The sequence below is a fragment of the Pteropus medius genome, unplaced genomic scaffold, assembly GCF_902729225.1.
Source record: "Pteropus medius unplaced genomic scaffold, Ma_sr-lr_union100, whole genome shotgun sequence".
Taxonomy (NCBI): Eukaryota; Metazoa; Chordata; class Mammalia; order Chiroptera; family Pteropodidae; genus Pteropus; species Pteropus medius.
The window spans coordinates 8144191-8168446 of NW_024352783.1; the positions used below are offsets into that span (position 1 = coordinate 8144191).

Genomic DNA, 24256 nt, shown 5'->3' on the forward strand with positions numbered 1-24256 from the left:
GGCGCCGCGCCATCCCAGTTCCAGGGTTTCTCGCTTCAGGAGGGTTAGTCTTGCAGGAACTGGGCCTGCACCAGTCACCAGAAAGCTGAGGCCGATGACCTCTGCGAGCTAAGAGCATTTAAGTTCGGTGGAAGAGGCGCCAGCAGAACACGCGCAGGGCCACGCGGGCAGCGCGGGAGCCGGCGCGTGTCCCCGCACCCATCAAAGGAGGCGGGGAGGGGGCGGGGCCGGCGGCGCGGCCTCCCGTGAAGCCCCGCGCGAGGAAGGACCGGAACTCTGGGCGGGCGGCTTGTTGATAATATGGCGGCGGGAGCTCTCTGGGCATCAGGAGGAGGCGGTGGGGCCCACACCCGGAAGGGTCTCTTTTCGGGCTAGTGCGGCGAACGCTGCGGACCCGGAAGTCCGGGCCAGTTGCTGAATGAAGGGAGCCGGGCCCTCCCCGCGACAGTCCCCCCGCGCCCTCCGCCCCGACCCGGGCCCCGCCATGTCCTTCTTCCGGCGGAAAGGTAGCAGAGGGGGCCCCTGCGGGGAGCCTGGCCGGGCCTCAAGGGCGGCGGTGGGGATCGTAGGCCTACAAAGGCTTCCTCCTGGGCGGTGGCGAGGCTCTAGGCCTCCGTGCAGACGCCCCCTAAGTGCTTCGCTCTACTCCGGGACTCTGCAGGGAGGGAGAAGGTGGCCTCTGCGTGCGAGGTCAGAGGGGATTCGTCCTCTGGTCCAAAAGTGTTTGCAGAAACATACAAACCTGATACCTGTTTGGGTGTGTGTGTGTGTGCGCGTGTGTGTGTGTACACTGTGGATCAAGAAAAATGAAATTCCTTTAGTACCGTGTTGTAGAAGTCTGACTTTTAAGAATATTGACGATTTTATCTAAAAGCAACACGTGAAAAAATTGTTTTCTTCAACTAGTGCTCTTTTCCAGTTTCTCCTTTTTTGGGGTAAGGGGAGGTTCTACTGTTTCTAACATAACATTGCTAAAAGTTTCCTAATGAAGAATACTTTTTGTGATGACTTAGTAAGTTACTAACCACTTAGTACTAACTACTGGAACACTAACTTTATAAACAAATTAGTTATATTTCTGATTTTCAATTTCAATAATAGCTGCCCAGTTTTTAAGTAGAAGCAGCCTGATTGTGTGTGTGTGTGTACTGGATTGGTGCATTTCATTAAAATACATATCCAAAGTGAACAGCTGTCTTTTGACATGATGGTGGTTCTTGTATCAATTTTTGCTGGTTCAGAGAAAATGTACCAGACGAAAAAAACTGGTTTTGAAAAAACACTAATCATAGACTCGAGCTCACATGACAGCTCTGCCATCTGTTAACCTGGGGGACAGAAAAGTGTAACTGTCTTTGCTCTCCTCTCTCGACTAAGCATTAGATAATTCCTAAAGACTCCATTCAGCTCTTTAAAGAATTTCTTTAAAGTACATACAAAGTTTGGTGAATGAATGAAACTGGTAAAAGTGATAAAGGAAGTAAGGTACTTTTGTGTAGTCAATAACTCTAATTTATTTAACAGTTTTGAAGTGGTTAGGTGTTTTTGTCTTTTTTTTTTTTAACGAGGAAAAAAAGTGCCCTGTGTATATTGAGACACATTACATGTTGCACAATAGACTGTTGTCTCTATTTATTCAACAGATGTTTTTGAATGTCTACTGTTTGCCAGGCACTGTGCTAGGTCCTCAGTGTAGAGCACTGGGCAAGTCCTTGTACCCACGGAGTTTATTGTGTGCTGGAGTAGACAATAAAACAATCAAAATCTGTCTCCCTCCCTTCCTCTCTCTCTCTCTCTCCATATTGAATAAAGTGTTATGAAAGAGATAACTTGACCGAGGAAACATTTAGATTAAATGTTAGAGAAAGGCCTGAGAAAGTGACCTTGAAACTTAGAGCTGAGGGATCAGCAGGGATAACATGTAGAGGCCAGAGAAGAGCATTCTAGGCACAGAAGAGCATGTTCAAAGGTGGTGAGGCAAGAATTTGGTGCCCTTCAGAAAGGAAAGATGGCCATGTGACTCAGGCTTAGAGAGGTGGAACGAGGATCAGATGATTCAGAGCTTTTTAGGCTATGGTAAGATTTTATTCCAGCTGCAGAGACAATATTAAACATTTTTAATAAGTGATTTTTGTCTTATTTGATTATTTTAAAAGATCATTCTTGATGTTTTATGGAGACTGGATGTGACAAGAGTAGAAGCTGGAGATGGTCTTATTTAGGGATCCCAACCAGTCTTTACCATTTTAAAATACCACCTGTATGCATCTCCAGCTTGGATCGTCCGTGCTGAATCCAGACTGGTATATCCAACTGTCAGTCCACTTTATACTTCTTACCTAATAGTTATCTAATAAATAGGCTATTTAATAGATAAATATTTAACTTACTATATTTAAAACAACTCCAGATTTAGTCATCAGTTTTTCTCATTTCAATAAATTGCATTTCTGACCTTTTAATTGCTCAAGCTAAAACTTTAGTACATTCTTGAACCTCTTTTTCACTCTTACTCTATATCTGATCCACTAGCAAATCTGTTAGGTCTATCCCAGAGTATATCCAAATCCAACCACTTCTCACCGTCCCATACCTTAACATCCTGGTCTGTGCAGTCAACCCTATTTAGATTAGATGATTAAAGAAGTCCTCTTTAATTCCAGCCTCAGCTTAAATGTCAAGAGGAAGCTGGTTTTATGAAAATCAAGGAAGCAGCATTATTTTGCTATTAGCCTTCAATTTGGTTTCTCCTCCATTTTTGACCCCTGTATTTTCAAAATACCTTTGTTCACTTCCTCCAGTGGCTTCTTACACGTGGCCCTCCATAACCTAGGTCATAAAAAATGCATGTAATTTGTTACCTAGCAGTTCCATTCCTAGATATTTATCCTAGAGAAATTCTTACATATATACATAGAAAGACATGTACTAGAATATTCACATCAATGTTTGTGATAGTGAAAACTAGAAAATGAAACCTAAATGTTAACAGGAAAATGGGTATATAAAAGTAGGTATATTTAAAAGAATTAAGCAACTAAAATGAACTAAAGCTACATGAAAACTAGAATTGTATTAATATAGACAAATGTTGAATTATTGAATGAATATGAGCATGCCTCAAAGATATTGAATGACTACAAGTATGAGATACAAGCATGCCTCAGATATTGTGGGTTCAGTTCTAGACCACTGCAATAAAACAAACATAATAAAGTGAGTCACGAATTTTTTGTTTCCTGGTGCATATTAAAGTTATGTTTACATTATATTATAGATCGTGAGTATGCAGTAGCATTATGTCTAAATTTATATACCTTAATTAAAAGATTTATTGCTAAAAAATGCTATCCATCATCTGAGTGAGTCATAATCTTTTTGCTGGTGGTGGGTCTTACCTCTATGTTGATGGCTGCTGACTGATCAGCGTGGTGGTTGCCAAAGGTTGAAGTGGCCATGGCAGTTTCTTAAATAAGACAATACTAAATTTGCTGTATTGATTGACTCTTCTATTTATGAAAGATTTTTCTATAGCATGCAGTGCTGTTTGATGAAATTTTACCCACAGTAGAACTTTCAAAATTGGAGTCAGTCTTGAAACCCTGCTGCTGCTTTATCAATTAAGTTTATGTGATAATCTAAATCTTTTATTGTCATCTCAGAATCTTCACAGCATCTTCAAACCACTTTCTTTGTTTATCCATAAGAATCAATTCCTCATCTTTTAAATTACTGTCATGAGATTGCACATCTTCAGGCTCCACTTCTAATTATTGTTCTTTTGGTATTTTCACCACATGTGCAGTTATTCTGTTGAAGTCTTGACTCTCAAAGTCATCCATGAGAATTGGTCTCAACTTCTTCCAAGCTCCTGTTAATGTTAATATTTTGACCTCTTCTCATGAATCTTGAATGTTCTTAATGGTATCTAGAATGGTCAGTCATTTCCAGAGATTTTTAATTTACTTTGTCCAGATCCATCAGCGGAATCGCTATCTGTGGCAGTTATAGCCTTATGAAATATATGTCTTAAATAATAAGACTTGAAAGTTGAAATTACTTCTTGATCCACAAGCTGCAGAATGGACGTTGTTTTAGCAGGCAGGAAAAGAACGCTAATCTTATTGTACATCTCCCTCAGAGCTCTTGGATGACCAGGTACATTGTCAATGAGCAGTAATAGTTTGAAAGGAATTTTTTTTCCTGTGCAATAGATCTCAGCAGTGGGCTTAAAATATTAGGTAAACCATGTTGTAAACAGATAGGCTGTCATCAGGTTTTGTTGTTCCATTAATAGAGCACAGATAGAGTAGATTTAGTATAATTCTTAAGGACTCTAGGATTTTTAGAATGGTGAACGAGCATTAGCTTTAATTTAAAAGTCACTATTTGCATTAGCTCCTAACAAGTGAAGTCAGCCCATCCTTTGAAATTTTAAACCAGACATTACCTAGCTTTGAAAGTCCCGCATTGCATGTTCTTTCAGTATAAGGCTGTTTAGTCTACACTGAAAATATGTTGTTTAGTGTAGCCATGTTCATTAATTATCTTAGCTAGATCTTCTGGATAACTTGCTGCAGTTTCTGCATCAGCACTTGCTGCTTCACTTGTTCTTTTATGTTATGTTATGGAGACAGCTTCTTTCCTTAAACCTCATGAACCAACCTTTGCTAGCATCCAGTGTTTCTTCTGCAGCTTCCTTACCTCTCTCAGCCTTCATAGAATTGAAGAGAGGTAGGGCCTTGCTCTGGATTAAGCTTTGGCTTAAGGGAATTTTGTGGTTGGTTTGATCTTATCCAGACCACTGTAACTTTCTCCATATCAGCAATAAGGCTGTTGCGCTTTCTTATCATTTACATGTTCCTTTACATTCACAACTTTGCTGTTTGGTGCAAAAGACTTAAGCCTTCTACCCATCTTGGCTTTGACATGCTTTCCTCACTAAGCTCAACCATTGCTAGCTTTTGATTTAAAGTGGCAGATATACATACTACTCTTCCTTTCACTTGAACACTTAGAGGCCATTGTAGGGTTATTTATTGTCCTAATTTCAATAGGGAGGCTTGAGGAGAGAGGGAGAGAGACGAGAATGGCCAGTTGGTGGAGTAGTCAGAACACAAAATATTTATCGATTAAGTTCATCGTCTTAAATGGGAACTATTCGTGATGTCCCAAAACAATTATAATAGTAACATCAAAGATGACTGATCACAGATCACCATAGGAAACATAATGAAAACATATGAAATATTACTGGAATTATCAAAACGTGTCACAGAGACACAAAGTGAGCAAAAGCTTTTGGAAAAATGGTGCCTGTAGACTTGGCTGAGTGCAGGGCCATCACAGACCTTCAGTTTGTAAAAAACTCAGTATCTGCAAAGTGCAGGAAAGTGCATTGCAATTAAAGAGGTATGCCATTGCCATTTATGTAATTTTTAAAGATGTGCAGAGTAATTTGTTTTACCTTTTTATACGTTCATATGTAGCAATAGTCTAAAACATGCATAGCTATAAACACATCTAATTTGGCATGGTATTTATCACTGGGAGGAGAAGAAGAGCATTGAGATCAGGTAGTGATTAGTATGAACCTTTAACTATATGTATAACGGGGAAATAAGGCAAACTGCTAATATTTGGTAAAGGGCTGTGTGTGTACTTGCATGTTTGAAATATTGAATAGGAGATATGACTGGTAAGATGGGAATACATTGAGGGTGGCAAAGTGAAACTGTGGAAGTATTTTGGTGGTAGAATCAGTTGGTCTTAGAAGTGGTTTGGGTGTGGGAGGTAAGGGAGAGACAGTGTTAAGGATGACTCCCAGACTTTTGGCCTGAGAAACTGGTAGGTGATGGTGCGCCATTCATGAGAGATCACAAAAACTGTAGTAGACACAGGTTTGGGAAAAGATGGTACATTTTGCTTTGGACAAATGGAATTATGGGATATGTAAAATGATATATAAAAATGATTTAGTCTAGAAATATAAATTTAGCAGTCACATCATATTTATGGTATTGAAAGCCTTAAGATTGGATAAGATTATTCAGGAAATATATATGTATATGTAGTAAAAAGAAAAGGGATCCCAATCCTTTCCCTGAGAAACTCCCAGTGGGCAAAGGAAAAGTCAGCAAGGAGATAAATTAGGAGTGGCTAGAAAACACGAAGAGTGGAATGCCATGGAAGCCAAGACAAGTTCATGTTTCAAGCAGGAGATGTAGTCCGTTGGCAGATGGTGCTGACAGGGCTGTTAAAACCACTCACCCTACCACATTTCCTTATTTTATCTTCCTGACAGCAGTGATCAGTTGGAATGATCTTATTTTTATCTGCTTGTCTTCACATAACTTGCAGGTGGACTTCAGCAAGGCAGGGCTATCTTTTCTGAGCCAGAAGAGTATTTGGTACATACTAAGCACTCAGTTATTTGTTGATAGATTTATCAGGTACTATGAGAGCTAGTTGTTTCCTGCTACTAGCCTTTCAACTTGACTTTAATGTTTGAAAGTATAAGTAGAGAGATTGGTCACATTTTGGGATTTTTTATTTTGATAGGCTTTTCATGGTGAGGTTAAAGAAAATTAAATGTTGGAAAAAACACAAAACATAAGAGGATTAAAATAGTCTTATCTTAGATCCTGTAAGAGTTAACACTTGGTTTAGGCTGCTATCTACTTTCTTTTCTTGGATATTGTTAGTGTATATGCAGTAGAATTTCCACTATTTTGTATAATAGAGGAAAGATTATAATTTTTTAATAAACAAGTTGTTAAATCTTGTATTTGAAGTTTGGAATGTTTGTAAGTTTAGAATGTTTGTATTTGATGCTGTCGGGGGGATACATAGAAATAAGATATAAATTCAACCAAAGAATTTTCTTTCTTCAGGATGCATCTAATAGTGGGTAGCACATGGTGATAATATTAGTTAACAGCCTAAGTTTACTGTGTGCTAGTTACTCCTAGGCCCTTTACAAGTATTTATTTTTTTATCCACAAGCCTCTAAGGTTGGTATTATTAATGGCCTAATTTTATAAATCAAGGAAATTGAGACCCAGAGGAGTAAAGTAGCTTGTCCAAGGTAATATGGATTTATCAGCTAGAATTTCAAACTAAGTAACAGCCAGAATTTCAACTTAAGTATTCTGACATTGGTTGTCTATAAGCACACTCAGTGTTCTTGACTGAATACTTGTTCAGAGATATCTTCTAGAGACATGTTCCCTGATGACTGCCTGCCCTGGCCCTCTCCCCTTTCCATGGCAGTTAGTCCATTGCTACTTTGAATACTCATCTGTTAGAATAAAGCTTGTCTAATTTTTACAATGTATAGAATGTATCTTTTTGACTAAAAATTGGTTATGATGTTATTTTATCTTCTAGTGAAAGGCAAAGAACAAGATAAGACCTCAGATGTCAAGTCAATTAAAGGTGAGTTCAGCAACATTCCGTTTTATTAAAAAGTGCTGTGCTTTGCATTTATGAGTTCTTTAATCCTGTTATCTCCCTTTTGCCAATAATTATTTCTTTCTTCTTTTAGAATTATTTATGATTGTGAGTGTTTAATCTATATACTCTTCAACACCTAGCATATATTAAGCTTTTACTAAGCATTTATTGTCCTGGTGATTACACTGAACCAGTGCCCTCCATATTAATCACACATTTGATTGTTCCCCAAAAGTGATTAGTTGACTTTATTTTAAAACAACAAAAAGCAAAAAATTCTCTTAACTGAGCAGTCTGACAACTGATTGAAAGTGCTGCTCCTTTATAAGGCTTGGTTTTCTGTTGTTTATCTGGAAGCATGGATGATTATAGTTTTCACTTTATTACTTTGGATGCATGACCTTAACTTAAAATTTATTCAGAATACTTTATTGCAATCAGTATATTGTCCTTATTTATAAGACATACTTAGATTATAATCTTTGCTGTATTTTTGACTGATTTCATTTTGTCAATGTACAAAGATTATAATGGAAATTATTTCCATAGCATTATATATCAGTTTCATAAATGTAATTTATTTACATGAAATATATGGGTTGCTACTTATTTAGATTTTTCTTTCAAATGTTTGTATGTTGTGTGACTAACATTGAGTATTAACTATATGCTCAGTTTTCCGGAGAGACTAATTATAACTTGTTAAGAGATTTGTAAGATTATTTTCTGCTTATGTCTGATAATTTAAAGCCAATTGGATTCCTCATTAGTTCATACTGCCCTCATTAAGCAAACTTTAATTGGAAATGATAAAGGCTAAAAGCCCTTAGCAAGCAGGTTTGTGAAGACTAGATCTGATTGCAGTAGAAAGGGACTTTGATATTTCAGCACACCAGTCTTCTACACTAACAGTATGACCTTCGGAAGCCATTTAACTTTCTTCAGATTCTTTTGTAGAATGAGAAGATTGGCCTACCTAACTTCTAATTTGTACCAGGCTAAAAAAATTCTGTGCTTGTACTCTGTTTATGACAGTACATAATCTGTGCTTAGCACTCACTGACTTAATTGAAAAAAATCATTTGAAGACAGCTTCATTGCATAATTCTCCTAACTCTTGTTGAATAACTAATAAATATAGATACCTGGAAAACAGGTATGGACATTCATGTTCTTATCTACTTTATTCATGATCACCTCAAGGAGCAATAGGTTGAATTATAGTACTGTGTATTCTTCATAATAAATATTATCAAGTATTACTCAGATTCTGTGTCTGGGAAATGTTTACTAAGATTGAGAGCACCTGTCTTTTGACTGCTCAATGAAAGAAATGGTAGTAAATTCAAGTTTAGTTATCTGTGAGTATCCTGAGGGTATGGAATGCTTAGTGACTTTATCATTTTTATCCTTCTTGCTATAGTAATATGCTAAACCAAAACTTTTTCATAGAATCTTTAATATTTGTGTGGAATAAATAGGATAGGCAGGATTTTAATTCAGCTTTATCAACAAGTTCATAGGGTGACTTTGATAGTATTGTAATATTGAGTTGACTATTTCCTGTTAACACATTGGTAATCTCTTTATTCTGAAATCAAAAGGGTGATTTTAATATTTCTTCAGATTACTAAAGAAAATATATTTTATAAAATTTTAAGTGTGTTTTATCTTTAAGCAGCGTGAACTTTGATCATAATTTTTGTTGTTGTTGTTTGATGGAGAAATTTTCCTACTCAGTTAAAAAGAAAAATAAGTAATCTGAAGAGAATTTTTCTAAAATTCCACCCCCCACCCCCACCCAAGCTTTTATTTTGCAATTTTAGTTTTGTTCTTTGGGCAAGCAAGGATTAAGGAATTGGAAAGTCATATTTCAGAATGTTTCCTGGCTTTGGTACTGTCTATCCTCAGTAAAACTTATCAGAGAAAGATCTTTCTTTGAAATTCCATTTTTGGCACAGTATTTTGAGAGTTATAAATAATAACATGGTGTTTTCACTTTTCTGGTGCTTGATTAATTTACCTTTCCCTTTTGTTCAGTGTTAGTTAAGAGAGGTGTTATAAAACTTAATTTTTAAAGTTCTCTTAAAGCCCTCTTTTGAGACAGTTTTAGACTATCTAATTTTGTTTAATTTTTGACAATTTTTTGAAAAATTATAGCCTCAATATCCGTACATTCCCCACAAAAAAGCACTAAAAATCATGCCTTGCTGGAGGCTGCAGGACCAAGTCATGTTGCAATCAATGCCATTTCTGCCAACATGGACTCCTTTTCAAGTAGCAGGACAGCAACACTTAAGAAGCAGCCAAGCCACATGGAAGCCGCTCATTTTGGTGACTTGGGTAAGTGACAGTCACTTTTTGTTTACTTAAGGTAGGAGGAAGGAGTTGAATATAATATGTGAAACTCCTGCCAGAGAAAACTGAACTGTTTAATTGGAAGGGACCTTGAAAATACTCTATTTAAATTAAAATAACAGCTGTAAGTGTAATGGATGGTACCGTGTTCTGCTTGCATAAGTACAAAATATGAAGCATGCCCAGTAGAAAATCAGTCCTTTCCAGAAGAAGAAATAGTATTTGGCCACTAAATGTATGGAAGTACATTTATATTCAGGGAAATGCAAATTAATGAGTTAATGTTTCCCCTAACACATTAGCAAATATTTAAAGTTTGATAATTTGAATGTTAATGTAGATACAGAGAAATAGCCACTCCTTTTTAATGCAGTTGTAAATTGGTGAAGATTTTTTAGAAGGCAGTTTGAAAGTATATATCAAAATATATAAGATCTAGCCCTCAGATATACTAACATACATGTACAAAGATGTACATACAAGTATGTATAAAGCTATTCATTGCAGTATTGTTTGTGATAGGAAAAAATTAGGAACAACATGTAAATACTGATTAATAGAAAGGTAGTTGAATTGTGGAGTATCCATACTCTGGAATACTGTGTAGTCATTTGAAAGTCTGAAGAACACATGGAGAAAGGTCTACTATGTTAAAGCAGGTATAGCAGTATGTATAGTAGGAAGATCCCTATTGTATTAAAATAATTCCTTCCTCTCACTCCACCCCCTAAAAAAGAAAAGACATGCAGAAGATTTCTTACAACTGCATGTGTACCTACCATTATCTCAAAATTAAAAGTTTCGTTAAGAAAAATTGTAAGTCTTGCAGGGGACCAGGATTTCCTGAAGTTCATGAAACTGGTGTCTACAAAATGACTAGTTAACATTGACAATAAGACAGCAAAGATAATAACATGTGAAATGCTTCAGAAGAAAAAGATTTGAATATCAAAGGATTATGAAAAGCCCTTTTGAAAAATCGATGAAGTCATCAGTTAATTTTATGAAATTGAACATCTTTATGCCATCCTGTGGCAGTTAAAAAGATTTGATTTTTGTTTATTCTAATAGCTGTGGTTATTATATCATAACTTTAATTAAATGTAAAATAAACTTATTTTAAATTTTATTAAGTTTAATTTTTCAAGATAAAATCCCAGAGCTACTCTTTATTCTATTTTAAGTAATGCTGAGAGTTCAAAACATCTTTCTATCTAGACACACATATCCACAATTGTTCCTCAGGATAAGTTTTTAGAAGCAGAGTTACTGGTTTGAAAATCATGCAGATTGCTAAGGTTTGCTATCTGTTACTGAATGCTCCTCCAAAATATTTTGCTGGTTTACATTCTCATCAGTGCCTGAGAGCGTTTCCTGTTTCTCTGTGCCCTTGTTATTTTTTGAAAAAACATCTTCCAGTTTGACAGGCAAAAATGTTATTTTATATTAATTTGCTGGAGTTTTTATTGAGGTTTTATTGCATGTTTTTATTGGCCTTTTTTCTTGCTTTGGAACTAGTATAAAATTTTTAAAGAGAATTTACATGGTTTGAATTGCCATTAAAAGAGATATGAGGATTATTTGAGTAACAAAGAGCTTTTTAATAATTTACATGTTTTGGACAGTTGATTCTTTGCTTGTTTAGAAACCAAAATCATAGTATTTCTAGTTCTTTATTAATTTAAATTGCTAGGAACTAAACTTTGTTTAATAACTGATACCCCTGATGCTCATGGTGACTGAGTAATCTGTCAGTCCTCAACTATTTGTTACTGAACTGCTAATTCTTTTGCTTTTAGGCAGATCTTGTCTGGACTATCAGACTCAAGAGACCAAATCAAGTCTTTCAAAGACCCTTGAACAAGTATTGCATGACACTATTGTCCTCCCTTATTTCATTCAATTCATGGAACTTCGGAGAATGGAGCATTTGGTTAAATTTTGGTTAGAAGCCGAGAGTTTTCACTCTACAACTTGGTCCAGAATAAGAGCACACAGTCTGAACACAGTGAAGCAGAGCTCATTGGCTGAGCCGTCTCTCCATCTAAAAAGCAAGAAACTGCAGCATCTTCTGTAACCCAGTCTCTTGACAAGAGATTAGAGGATTCTGGTTCAGCCCAATTGCTTATGACTCAGTCAGAAGGAATTGACCTGAATAATAGAACTAGCAACACTCAGAATCACTTGCTGCTTTCCCAGGAATGTGACAGTGCCCATTCTCTCCATCTTGAAATGGCCAGAAGAGGAGCTCATCAAGTTTCCATAGAGACCCAAGAATCCTCCTCCAGACTTACAGTAGCCAGTAGAAATAGTTCCTCTTCTCCACTAAAAGAATTATCAGGAAAACTAATGAAAAGTAAGTATGTGATTTATTTCTCTCTCTCTCCTGTTTTTTAAGACAATTTACAAAGTGGAACTTGAGATGGGGAATATAAGTATTGGAATATTTTTTCTCCCATACCCACTGGCAAATTTGGGAGGATTTGGAGCGTGCCCTGGAGTAGGATCAGTGTATGAAAAAGGAACAGAAGGATTATCTCTAGTGATTGGATCTTCTAAGAAGAACTTGAGCAGAATTAACAAATGAAGGGTCAAGTGCCATCCAACTTTTTCCTTCCAAATTTTGAAATCAAACCATTATCCAGGTAGGGGTGAGTCTTCAGTTAATCTAGAGATCATTCTGTCCTTTGGCCTATGCAGCAAGCATGTCTACAGAAGCAGAACAAAGAGCCGATTATAAGGTTAGCCTTTTGAGTGAAAATTCCTCTTCAATCTCACTGTGTTTTTACTTTGCGTTTCTCTAATGGCTAATGATAATGAATGTCTTTTCATGTGCATATTTGCCATCTATATATCGTATTTGGTGAATTGCTCAAATCTTTCCACACTTTACCAGATTATCTGTTTTATTATTGTTGAATTTTGAGAGTTCTTTGTATGTTCTGGATGTAAGACCTTTTCTGGCTATGTGACTTGCAAATGTTTTCTCCTAGTTTATAGCTTGACTTTCCATTCTCTTAACAGTATCTTTCACTGAGCAAAAGGACTTTTCGATTGTTTAGTTTATCAACATATTTTGGATTGTGCTTTTATGGATTTTATAGATTATTGTGTTTTAGGAGTCATACATAAGAGCTCTTGCTTAATCAGAGATCATGAAGATTTTCACCTATTTTTCTTAACAAAGTATGGTTTTTTTACTTTAAATTCAGATATATGATCTATTTTGAGTTAATATTGTATAAGGTGTAGGGGTTAGGTCAAGTTTTTTGTTTTATTTTTTATTTTTGTATGTGGATACTTAATAGTTCCAACACCACTAACTAAAAAGACTACACTCACTCCATTGAATTGCCTTTGTATCTTGGCCATATTTGTGTAGGTCTATTTCTTCATTCTCTGTTTTGTATTGATGTATGTGTCTGTTCCTTCACCAATACCACACTGCCTTGATTACTGTAGCTTTATAGTAAGTCTTAAAATTGGGGAATACGAGTCCTCCAAGTGTGTTCTTTCTTTTTCACAATTGTTCTGTCTGTTCTAGTTTCTTTTTCTTTTTCACATAAATTTACGAGAAACCCTGCTGGAATTTTTATTGGAATGGCATTCAACCTATAGGGCAGTTTGGGGAGAATTTCTGTCAACTATACTGTCTTACAATCCATGCACATAGTATGCCTCTTCATTTATTTATGTCTTTGATTTCTTTCATCAGCATTGGATAGTTTTCAACATATACATCCTTCACATGTTTTGTTAGACATATCTAAGTATTTCTCTTTTGGTGCTATTGTGAATGGTATTTAAAATTTTTTTTGTTTCTAGTTTTTTAATGCTAATATATGGAAATATGATTGACTTTTATATGTTGACCTTCTATGACTTAGTAAATTCACTTATCATTTCTAGGAGCTTTATGGTAGAGTGCTTGGGATTTTCTACATAGACATTCATGTTTCTCTGAATAGGGGCAATGTTATTTCTTTCCATTCTGTATTTTTCTTTCCTTGCCTTATTGTACTGTTGCGGGATTCTCGAACAGAGAGACGGGACACCGAGGCTATAAGCAGGAAGTTGCTGCCAGCACCAGCTCAGCAGATTCTTATCCAAAGGCTGAGCCCTGAATGTAACCCGACGGGCAGTTTTATACCATCTTGTGCTTCTGCATGCCTACACAGCTATAGATATTCCATATAAGGAAGGAGAACATTTATCAGCTGCAAAACTATAAGGAAACCGGCTTAAATGTTTAAGCAGGTTTTTGGACTGCTGTATCAGTTGGAGAGTCCTGGGAAGTGGGTAGTGTAGTCAGGAACTAACTCGTCTGAGCAGGAAATGGTCGGGCAGGGTCAGGCTGCCACATTCCCCCCTTTGATGCTCGGACCCAGGACTGGGTCAGAGAGCATCATCTTTTTCTGATTTTTGGTTTAGGGGCTGCTACTTCCATAGCATGAGGACTTTTGCTGCAGTTTTTCTTTCTACTATAGACTCTATGAGGGAGATAGTTGACCAGATAACAAGAGGCAATAGGCATAAGAGGAGGAGGTAGGTCCCAAGGAGGAGAAGTACTATCCCAACTAAGGTCCTGAAGCCACCAAAAGTGGAGAACCAGCCTCTAAAGAGGCTACTAGGGTCCCATCCTTTCCAACTTTTGATGGACACGAGCTATTTTTCTAATATTAGTAGTTATGTCAGTCACAGCTCTGCCATTGTGATCTATTGGAGACAACAATTGGATTAGTTAAACTTCTCACATACTCCTCCTTCTGCTAGCAAATAACCTAAAGCTAAACGGTCTTGATATGTTGCTGCCTGCATCTGGGACTGCTGTGTGGCCAGGAGTTCTAGGGCCGAGGCTGTCTGTAGTAATGATCTCTAGTATAGCCTGTAACCTGATGATTCGATTAAGCATGTATATGGGGATCCGGTAACTCCAGCTTTCATCTTGGGCCCATGTTGTAGGGCCATAGTATTGAATACTATGGTGGGGCGGCTATTCATCTTCCCCCTACATTTGTTGTCCCCCTACTTTGAGTGACCTATTAGTCCTAGCCTTTAAGTCTTGATATAGAGGAACACCTAGCTCATTTCCTCCTTGGTTCGGTAGGAGGAAGAAGCCAGGCCGAATGATCCCGATGGTGCAACTTCCCTTCCAGTTTGTTGGGAGTTGAATGTAAGCCTTCTTTCCACAAATCCAGAAGAGCCCTTTGGGTGCTTTCCAAATCCCAGGGCTAGCGGAATTGAGGGTTTCCCAGAATGTGCCAATAGCTGAGATAGCGTGGAAGGGATTAGGGACTGTGCCATTCTCTATAGTACAGTTTGTGACAGTTGAGCTTTGGTAAAGAGAGTGGCACAAAGAAGAGCTAATTGTACTGTTGGTCCAATACCATGAAGGAGCTTTGGGCCACCAGTCTAGTCTGTGTAATTTAAAAATAGCATTCTTTTACATGGAGTTTCTCCAACCCACTGAATGTATCTTGGACCTATCTAGCCAAGACATTCTTCCCCTACTACCTCTGAGGAGAGGACCCATCTCTGGGGTCAACCCTATTCGTGTCGAGCCATGGTGTGGTTCCACTGGAGGAGGTAAAAGGCATCTAGGCTAGTTACCTATCAAGGCCAATCTTCGCTCATGAGTGCTCCTCCACAAACCCAGCATTTAGTGACACCAAGTTCATGGGCTATCCTCTCAGCCGGGTCCACAAAGAGGTTTTTTTCCCAGGGTTGGGAGGTCTAAGTTTTGGCCTAAGACACTTTTAAGTGGGTCATAAGTTGGACTGGGCCCTGGAGATGGTTTAGGATTTGTCTGTTCTATTACTTTGACTAGCTGTGCTCAGGCGCAGTATTGGACTCCCCCTCCATCTGAGGTACCTACATACCCAAGGTATATCCAACAGGCCCATCTCCCTGTCCCCCTGAGGTTGGCCCCTGGCAAGTGTGTCCTACTAAATATTTGGTTTTTATCCATCCCATCCAGTACCTTTTGCCAGCGTAAGTGCAAATGGTAGCTGACTTGTAACAAGGAGCTGGTTGATGGGTATATGAGGTAAAGGCCTGCTGGACCTGACCATCTATTTGGACAGCCCATAGACATTTGTCACATTAAGTCTCAGTGGCCACCCTCAAGGGCAAGCTTATGAGAAGCATTAATAGAGTCCTGAGGGATATGTTGGCCATTTTTGTGGGGTGTCGGCTTCCTCAGGCTTCTGCGCATAGATTAGTCAGCTTCTGGGGTGATCAAAGCGGGGCTAATATTTTACCCTTGGTCTTTTGGCACAGGCGGTATCTACTTCCGGAGGGTTGTCTTGAGGGGCTCAGAAGAGTCTGGAACACATTCCCACTCTGCAGCTGCAGGTTTAAGTCTGCTATGATGTATCCAGGGTGTTATTTCAGCAACCTTGACTGCAGTGGGGGTAGACAAAATGACAATAAAGGGCCTCTCTACAGGGATTTTAGGGGCTGAATGTTCCACTCTTTTACCCAGAGTCTCCTGGCTTAAAGGGATGAACTTCAGTGGTTAAATTAACAGGGAGCCTTTCCCTAACCCATTGGCTGAGAGTCTAGAAGGTGGTCTCTAGAGCCTGAAGCTGTTGTCTCAGAGTCAGTTCACTTATTTCCTTGAAGTCTCCTCGTCCTTTGATGAGTGGTGGTGGATGCCCATATAGGCTCTCATAGTGGGAGAACCCGGCCTTCTTAATTGGGACCAACCTGATTCTTAATAGTGCAATGCGGAGGACTTCGTTCCAATGTAGATGTGTCTTCTGACATAGTTTTCCCAACTGAGTCATAAGGGTCCTGTTTATGAGTTCCACCTGCCCTGAACTCTGGTCAGTAGGTGGTATGTAATTTCCATTTAATATTTAAATTTTTGACCAGTAGCCGCACCATTTGCGCTGCAAAGTTTGGTCTATTATCCGAGCCACTGGTAATTGGTAGGCCAAATTGTGGAACAGTTTCTTGAAGGAGCAGTCTGGCTACTTCTCGGGCCTTCTTAGTCCAGGTTGGGTAAGCTTCTACCCAACCGGAATAGGTGCATACAAAGACTAAGAAATACTTGAGGCCCCGCGATCAAAGCATTTCAGTGAAATCTACTTTGAATTCCTCAAAAGGGGTGCCGCTGACACTTTGGACCCTTGGTGGGGCACATGGCCCTTGCCTGGGGTTGTCGCACCATTTACACACTGCTCGGGAGATGCTAGAGAGCTGGAGGATGTAGAAGTACTGGCCTAGAGTGGTTTCTAGGGCAGTGCGACCAAGATGAGTCCTTTGGTGAAACTGCTTGACAAAAGCTGGAGCTAGGGTCCCAGGGACTGCAATTTGCTTGTCCTTGAACTTCCACCATTCACTGGGGAGGAGTCTTCCCTCTTCAGCCTTAAACCAAGCTTCTTCTTGAGGAGAGTACTTGGGGTCCCATTTGGCTAAGGGACTGGGAAACAGGGACGCAGTTAGAGCTACAGGGATGGCCATCTCTTTGGCCACTGCCAGTTTGGCAACATGGTCTGCCCTGCGATTGCCCCGGGCTATTATGGCGTCCTCTTTTTGATGTCCTTTGCAGTGCATGATTGCTACTTTCTTGGGGGCTCACATGGCATCTAAGAGTCCTAGAATTTCCTTTCCATATTTTGTCTTTTCCTCCAGAATTGATTAGACCTTTCTCTTTGTACATGGAGAATGGCGAAGGCATAGAGTCAGTGTATATATTAGCACACACTCCTACTGCCAGCTAAAGGGCGCAGGTCAAGGCGATGAGCTCTGCCTTTTGTGCTGAGATTCCCTTAGGCAGAGGTTTTGCCTCAGTGGTGGAATGTAGGGTCACCACAGCATATCCTGCAAGGCGTTCTCCTCCCCTCACAAAGCTGCTACCATCAGTATAATATTCTACATCAGGGTCCTTGAGGGGCTGGTTTGTCAAGTTGGATCGACTGGAAAACACTTCATCCATGACTTTAATGCAATTGTGGTCTGGCTGGCTGGGCCCAACGAGTACCAAGGTGGCTATGTTCAAGGTTCACACTACCTCTAGGCGGATGTGTGGATTCTCGCACAGCATTCCTTGGTATCTGACTATCTGGGCATTGGTGAGCCAATATTGTCCCTTGTACTTCAGTAATGTTATTACCGAATGTAGTACTTGAACTGTCAGTTCTTGTCCCATAGTCAGTTTGTCAGCCTCTGACACAAGGAAGGCCATTGCTGCGAGTGCTTGCAAGCAGGGTGGCCAGTCCTGGGCAATAGAGTCAAGCTTTTTGGAGAGATAAGCCACGGGACCGTGCCAAGATCCTAGCAGTTGGGTTAAGACCCCTACTGCGACATGCATGCACTTGTGTACCTACAGAAAGATTTGGTTATGTCTATGAGTCCTAATCCAGGGGCGTTAGTGAGTGCCCGTTTGATTTCTTTAAAGGCCTTCTATTGTGTAGATTCACAGAGCAGGGGTTCCTGTTCTCCCTACTTTGTGACTTCATAGAGGGGTTTGGCCAGGATGGAGAAATTAGGTATCTAGATTCTGCAGAAGCCAGTTGCTCTGAGGAATTTGCGGACTTGTAGCCGGGAGGTAGGGACAGGAATTGAGCAGACCATTTGTTTCCTTTCTGGGCCGAGTTGGTGCTGTCCCTGCGACAGGTGGAAGCGAGTTATTTGACTATTTCTTGGCAGATTTGAGCATTCCTTTTAGAAACCTTGTAACCCGCTTCCCAGAGGAGATCAAAGAATAGTTCTGTTCCTTCCATGCATTCTTCATAAGTCTTTCTTGCTAAGAGGAGGTCATCTGCATACTGGAGTAATGTAAAGGTGTGTTGGTCTGCCAGGAAGGCCTTTAAATCCAAAGCTAGAGCTGTCTCAAAGATAGGCAGTCGTGTCCATGCCAACTGGCCCTTGTCTCCACTTTCAGGGCTTTCCCATTGGAAAGCAAAGATTGGCTGACTTCTGGATCTGCTGGCAACACAGGCTTCCTTTCCTTCAACTGACCTTGTGAGGGTGCCAAGACTAGGGCTCCACCAAGAGGATTAGGTGTGAACTATTGCCTCCCAAGAATCGATATAAGGGAATTGGTCTGGGTGGCCAGGTTGACCAGTAATGAATTGAGAGACCTTTGCAATGACTTCCCTATCAAGCGACCCCTCTGCTGGCCACCCAACCAAAAGAGAGCCAGTCGATCTCACAAAAGGTGTGTAGTTTCTGAGGGGTGCTGAATAATCCTTTTTGAAATTCTTAAGCATACAACCTAGAGGTGTCTGTTTACTCTGTTGTCCAACCATCTTTCCACTCATGGTCGGTGTCGCACATGCACTCAGAGATTCGCTTCAGCCGTCTCCAGCTGCTCCCCTTGTGAGGATATTTCAGGTGCCTCTTAGCAATTGGTGGGTCAATATAAACCCCCGACTCGGATCACTGGAGTAGACTCACAGAGATCCAGTGACACCACCCTAAGCCGTATGAGGTTCGCCATGGAACCACGGATATGGGCTCAACTCTCACTTTGTAGTAAAGACACATCTCAGTCACATGCAATCACACACCAAACACACTCCACCCTCTGCCCTTATGTACCTGAGAGGTCACGGTTTCCTCCAACAAATGTAATCACATGACCTCAGGAGTTCATCAGACTCCCCTCTGTCCTCTGACAGGCTGTTCCTGGGACCCGGGTCCTTACCACTCAGTCGGGCGGTGCTCCCAGGCTGGTTCCTGCGCCTCTCTGAGTCCCATTGTGCTCTTGGAGCCACCACCTTGGTCTGCTAGAAGAATTGTTTTCCCCTACAGACAATAGGTCCACTGGCACGCCGGGTGAAATCTGCTTCTCCCAATGTCCCGGGGGCCAGACCTCAAAGACAAGGGAGGCAAAAAATCACCATTTCTGCATTCCAGACAAACTCCCAGCAATGTTGCAGGATTCTCGAACAGGGAGATGGGACACCCAGGCTATAAGTAGGAAGCAGCATTTATTGATTCTGGCACTGGCCCAGAGGATTCTTACCCAAAGGCTGAGCCCCGAATGTAACATCTCGGGCAATTTTATACCATCTTGTACTTCTGCATGTCTACATGGCTATAGATATTCCATATAAGGAAGGAGAACATTGATTGGCTGCCAAACTATAAGAAAACCGGCTTAAACGTTTAAGCAGGTTTTGGGACTGCTGTGTCAGTTGGAGAGTCCTGGAAAGGGAGGTGTAGTCTGGAACTAACTCATTTGAGCAGGAAATGGTCAGGCAGGGTCAGGCTGCCACAGCACTAGCTAGGACTCCTTGTACCGAAATGATTAGGAGCAGTTTGAACACAGTCACCATTAAGTATGTGATTGCTATGGGAATTTTGTAAATGCCCTTTAGCAAGTTAATGAAGTTACCTTCTCAAGAGTTTACTGAGAGCTGTTGTTTGAATCACGAATGGTGCTGAATTTTGTCAGATTTTTTTCTATTATTTAATATAACCATGTGATTTTCTCTTTTTTTTAAATCTGTTACTGTAACATTGTTTTTTTTTAAATATTGAATAAGCTTGCATCCCCACGGTAAGACCCATTTGGTTGTATGGTATATTATCCTTTTTATGTTGCTGGATTTGTTTTTCTAAGCATTTTTATTTCTATGCTTATGATGGATATTGGTTTGTAGTTTTCTTATACTGCCTTTGTCTGGCTTTGGTATCAATGTCATACTGGCCCCATAAAATGATTTGGGAAGTTTCCCACCTCTTCTGTTTTCTGGAAGAGATCATGTAGAATTGGTATTATTTCTTCTTTAAATGCTTGGTAGAATTTGAGAGGGCCTCAAGTTTTGTTTTTTCAGAATGCTTGTAACTATGAATCAAGTCCCTTTAATAGATGTAGAACTATTCAAATTATCTATTTTCTTTTAGTAAATGTGCTGCCAAAGCGAGCACCAGATTATTTTTGAGTGGATTGTAGTAGTTTATGTTTTTCAAGGAATCATTAATTTTATCAAATTCTTGAATATATGGGCATGTAATTATCAACCATTCCTTAATATCTTTATAGTCTTGGGTTTGTAGTGATGTTCTACTTTCATTCCTGATGTTGGTAATTGTGTCTTTTTTTTTTTTTTTCAGTATATATAGGGGCTTATCTGTCTTTTTGAAAGAATTGGCTTTTGATGTAATTAATTTTTATCTAGTTTTCTGTTTTCAATTTCCTGCTCTGTATTCTCTCTTTCCTCCTGCTTTAGATTTATTTTTTTCTTGTAGTTTTTTAAGGTGGAAACTTAGATTGCTGATTTGAGACCTTTTTTTCTTTTTTAAGATAAGCATTTAATGCTATAAATTTCTTTCTAACCACTGTTTCAGCTACATCCCACAAATTCTGATATTTTGAGCAAAAATGAAATGTCTAATTTCCCTTGATTTTTATTCTTTTGCCTGTAGATTATTTGGAAATATGTTATTTAGTTTCCAAGTATTTGGAGAATTTTTTTTCTTCTTTCTGTTACTGATTTCTCAATTATATTGTGGTCGGAGAACATATTTTGAATCACTTCAGTTCTTTTAAATTTGTTAAATTTTTTAAATGACCTAGGACATGGTTTATCTTGATGAATATCTCATGTAAAGAATGTATATTCTGTTGTTGGATGGTTTTCTATAAATGTTAGATTGAGTTGGTTGATAATGACGTGTAATTTTTCTGTATCCTTGCTGATTTTGTGTGCTTGTTCTGTCTATATTAGTGAGAGAGGAATGTTGTAGTCTCTAACCATAATTGTGGGTATTTCCAGTTCTACTTTTCTGTACGTTTTTGCTTCATGTATTTTGAGGCTCTGTTGTTAGGTGTGTACATATTTAGAGTCATTATATCTTTTGAGTGAATTGACTTTTATCACTATGTCATGTTCCTCTTTATCTGTGTGGTAATTTTCTTTATTCTGAGTTCAGAAATATCTGCTGCTGATTTATATAGCTGCTCCAGTTTCATTTGGTTAGTGTTTACCTGGTATCTTTTTTCATGCCTTTATTTTTGACCTCCCTTTATCATTCATTATTTTTAAAGTGAGTTTCTTTTAAGTAGCACATAGTTGGGTCATGGTTTGTTTGTTTGTTTGTTTTTAATCCGACAACTATTTTTTTGTTGGTAAATTTATTTCCGTATAAGTTTTAGCATAATTATTTACATTAAATGTAATTATTACAGCATGGTTATTTACATTGTAATATGTAAAAATTATTGACATTATTATAACTTAAATGTAATTTATTAAGTATAATTATTAATGTTTGGGTTTAGTCTACTGTTTTGTTTTTTTGTTTGTTCCTGCTTCTCTTTCCTTGATTTCCTGTATTCATCTTTCTTGCGGATTGTTTAAATTTTTTTAGCATCTGTCTATTGAGTTCTTAATTATATCTCTTTGTTTAAACTTTTTAGTGGTTTCTTTAGGGATTACAATATATATACTTTTCATATATAATTTAAGTCTGCTTAAAATTAATACTTGATCACATGTTGTAGATGTCATGTACATACATTGAAAACGCCATCAGACAATGTTACAAATTTTCCTTTCAACTGTTGTGCACAATTTAAAGAATTTAAGAGAAAAAAATTGTCTGTTATATTTAAACCAGATATTTGCTGTATCTCTTGCTGTTCCTTCATTCTTGAAGTTCAGTTATCATTTCTGTTGTTTCACTAGTGTCTCAGGAATTTCCTTTAGCATTTATTTCTTTTAGAATAGGTCTGTCAAATTCTCTCAGTTATCCTTTATTTTGGTTTTTCTTGAAGTGATTTTCACTTGATAGAAAATTCTGGGTTGATAGTTCTTCTTTTACTGCTTTAAAAATATTGTTCACTGCCTCTTGCCTCCATAGTTTCTGGTGAGAAATCTACAGCCTTGGAATCATTATTATCTTATATTTAACATGTAAGGTTTTTTGGGCTGCTTTCAAGATATTTTCCTTGTCTTTTGTGTTCAGCAGTTTGGTTATACTGTCTGGACATGGAGTCCTTTGAGTTTATTCCTATTTGAGGTTCACTGAGCCTCTTAATTTTGTAAGTGTGGTGTTTTCTTTTTGCCATGTTTGTAGGAGTTTTCAGTCTTTGTTTCTTTTTTCTTTCTTTTTTTTTTATATTAGTTTCAGGTGTACAGCGTAGTGGTTAGACATTTATATAATTTAAGAAGTGATACCCCCAATAAGCTAGTATCCACATTGCATTATACATAGTTACTATAATATTATTGACTATATTCCCTATACTGTACTTTATATCCCCATGACGGTTTCGTAACTACCAATTTGTACTTGTTAATCCCTTCCCTTTTTTCACCCATCCCTTGAAGCTCCCTTCTATCTGGCAACCATCATTTTGTTCTCTGTATCTATGAGTCTGTTTTGGTTTTGTGTGTTCATTTATTTTGCTCTTTAGATTCTACATATAAGTGAAATCATATGGTATTTGTCTTTCTCTGTCTGACTTAACTTCACTTAGCTTAATACTCTCTAGATTTATCCATGTTGTCGCATCAGTCATTGTTTCTTCAAGTTTTTTTTGGCATTGTAATTTTTTCCTTTACTTCTGAAACTTTAATGACCCAATTGTTATACCTTGTCATTGTCCTACAGGTCCCTGAGGCTCTATTTACTTTTTTCTAAATTTTTTATTCTGCTCAGCTTGGAAATTTTCTATTCCTCTATCTCCAAATTTACTGATTCTTTCCTCTGTCATTTCCATTGTGCTTTGAGTCTTTCCATTGAATTTTAAGTTTAAGTTGTTTTGATTTTAGTTCTAAAATTTCCTTTTGTTTCTTTTTTGTATCTTGTATTTCTCTGTGGTGGTGGTCTTTCCATTTGTTTCAAGAGTGTTTGACCTTACTTCTTAGAACATTATAATAGCTTCTTAATTTTTTTTTTTTTTTTACAATTCCAGCTTCTGTGTCATCTTGATTGTCTTTTCTCTAGTGAGATAATGAGATTTTCTGGTTCTTTGACTGGCAGTTAATCTTGGATTGTATCCTGGACAGTTTGATTTATATGGTTCTGGGTCATGTTTAAATCCTGTGTAAAATGCTGAAATTTTGCTTTAGCAAGCAAAAGTCCTAGTTAGGTTTAGGCTACAAGTTCCAACCAGCATTCTGTAGTTTGTGGTTCCACAGTCAGTTCAGTTTTGAATCTTAGCTGCATATATGCCTCCCAGTGCCCAGTCTGAGTCCTGGTAGGTAGACAGGTCATAGCTTAGTTCTCACACCCTTGGGGAATGATCTTACAGTCAGATTCATGCATGTTCTGTTCAGGGGCGAGCCCAGTACTACACACATAACCTTATAAGCTTTCATAAACTTCCTCCTCTCTGTGATCTGACACTTTCTGGTTCCTAGGGAGCCCACTTTCCTCGTTATTTGGCTAGAAAGGTAGGGCTTTTAGTTTCCTCACAGTTGAGCACACTTCCCACAGCTGTGTCAGCCTCTTCGGCCAAGTAGCAAGAGGATAAAGAATA

General features: G+C 38.5%; 1 protein-coding gene across 1 annotated transcript in view; it reads left to right on the forward strand.

Annotated features, from left to right (window-relative positions):
- Nucleotides 1-266: 266 nt before the first annotated feature.
- AKAP10 (A-kinase anchoring protein 10) overlaps nt 267-24256 on the forward strand; it is an 82579-nt gene continuing 58589 nt past the window's right edge. Inside the window, 5 exon segments of the mRNA XM_039847482.1 lie at nt 267-506; nt 7390-7437; nt 9616-9798; nt 11613-11846; nt 11849-12169. Coding sequence (XP_039703416.1) covers nt 419-506; nt 7390-7437; nt 9616-9798; nt 11613-11846; nt 11849-12169 — 874 coding nt within the window. The 5' untranslated portion in view covers nt 267-418.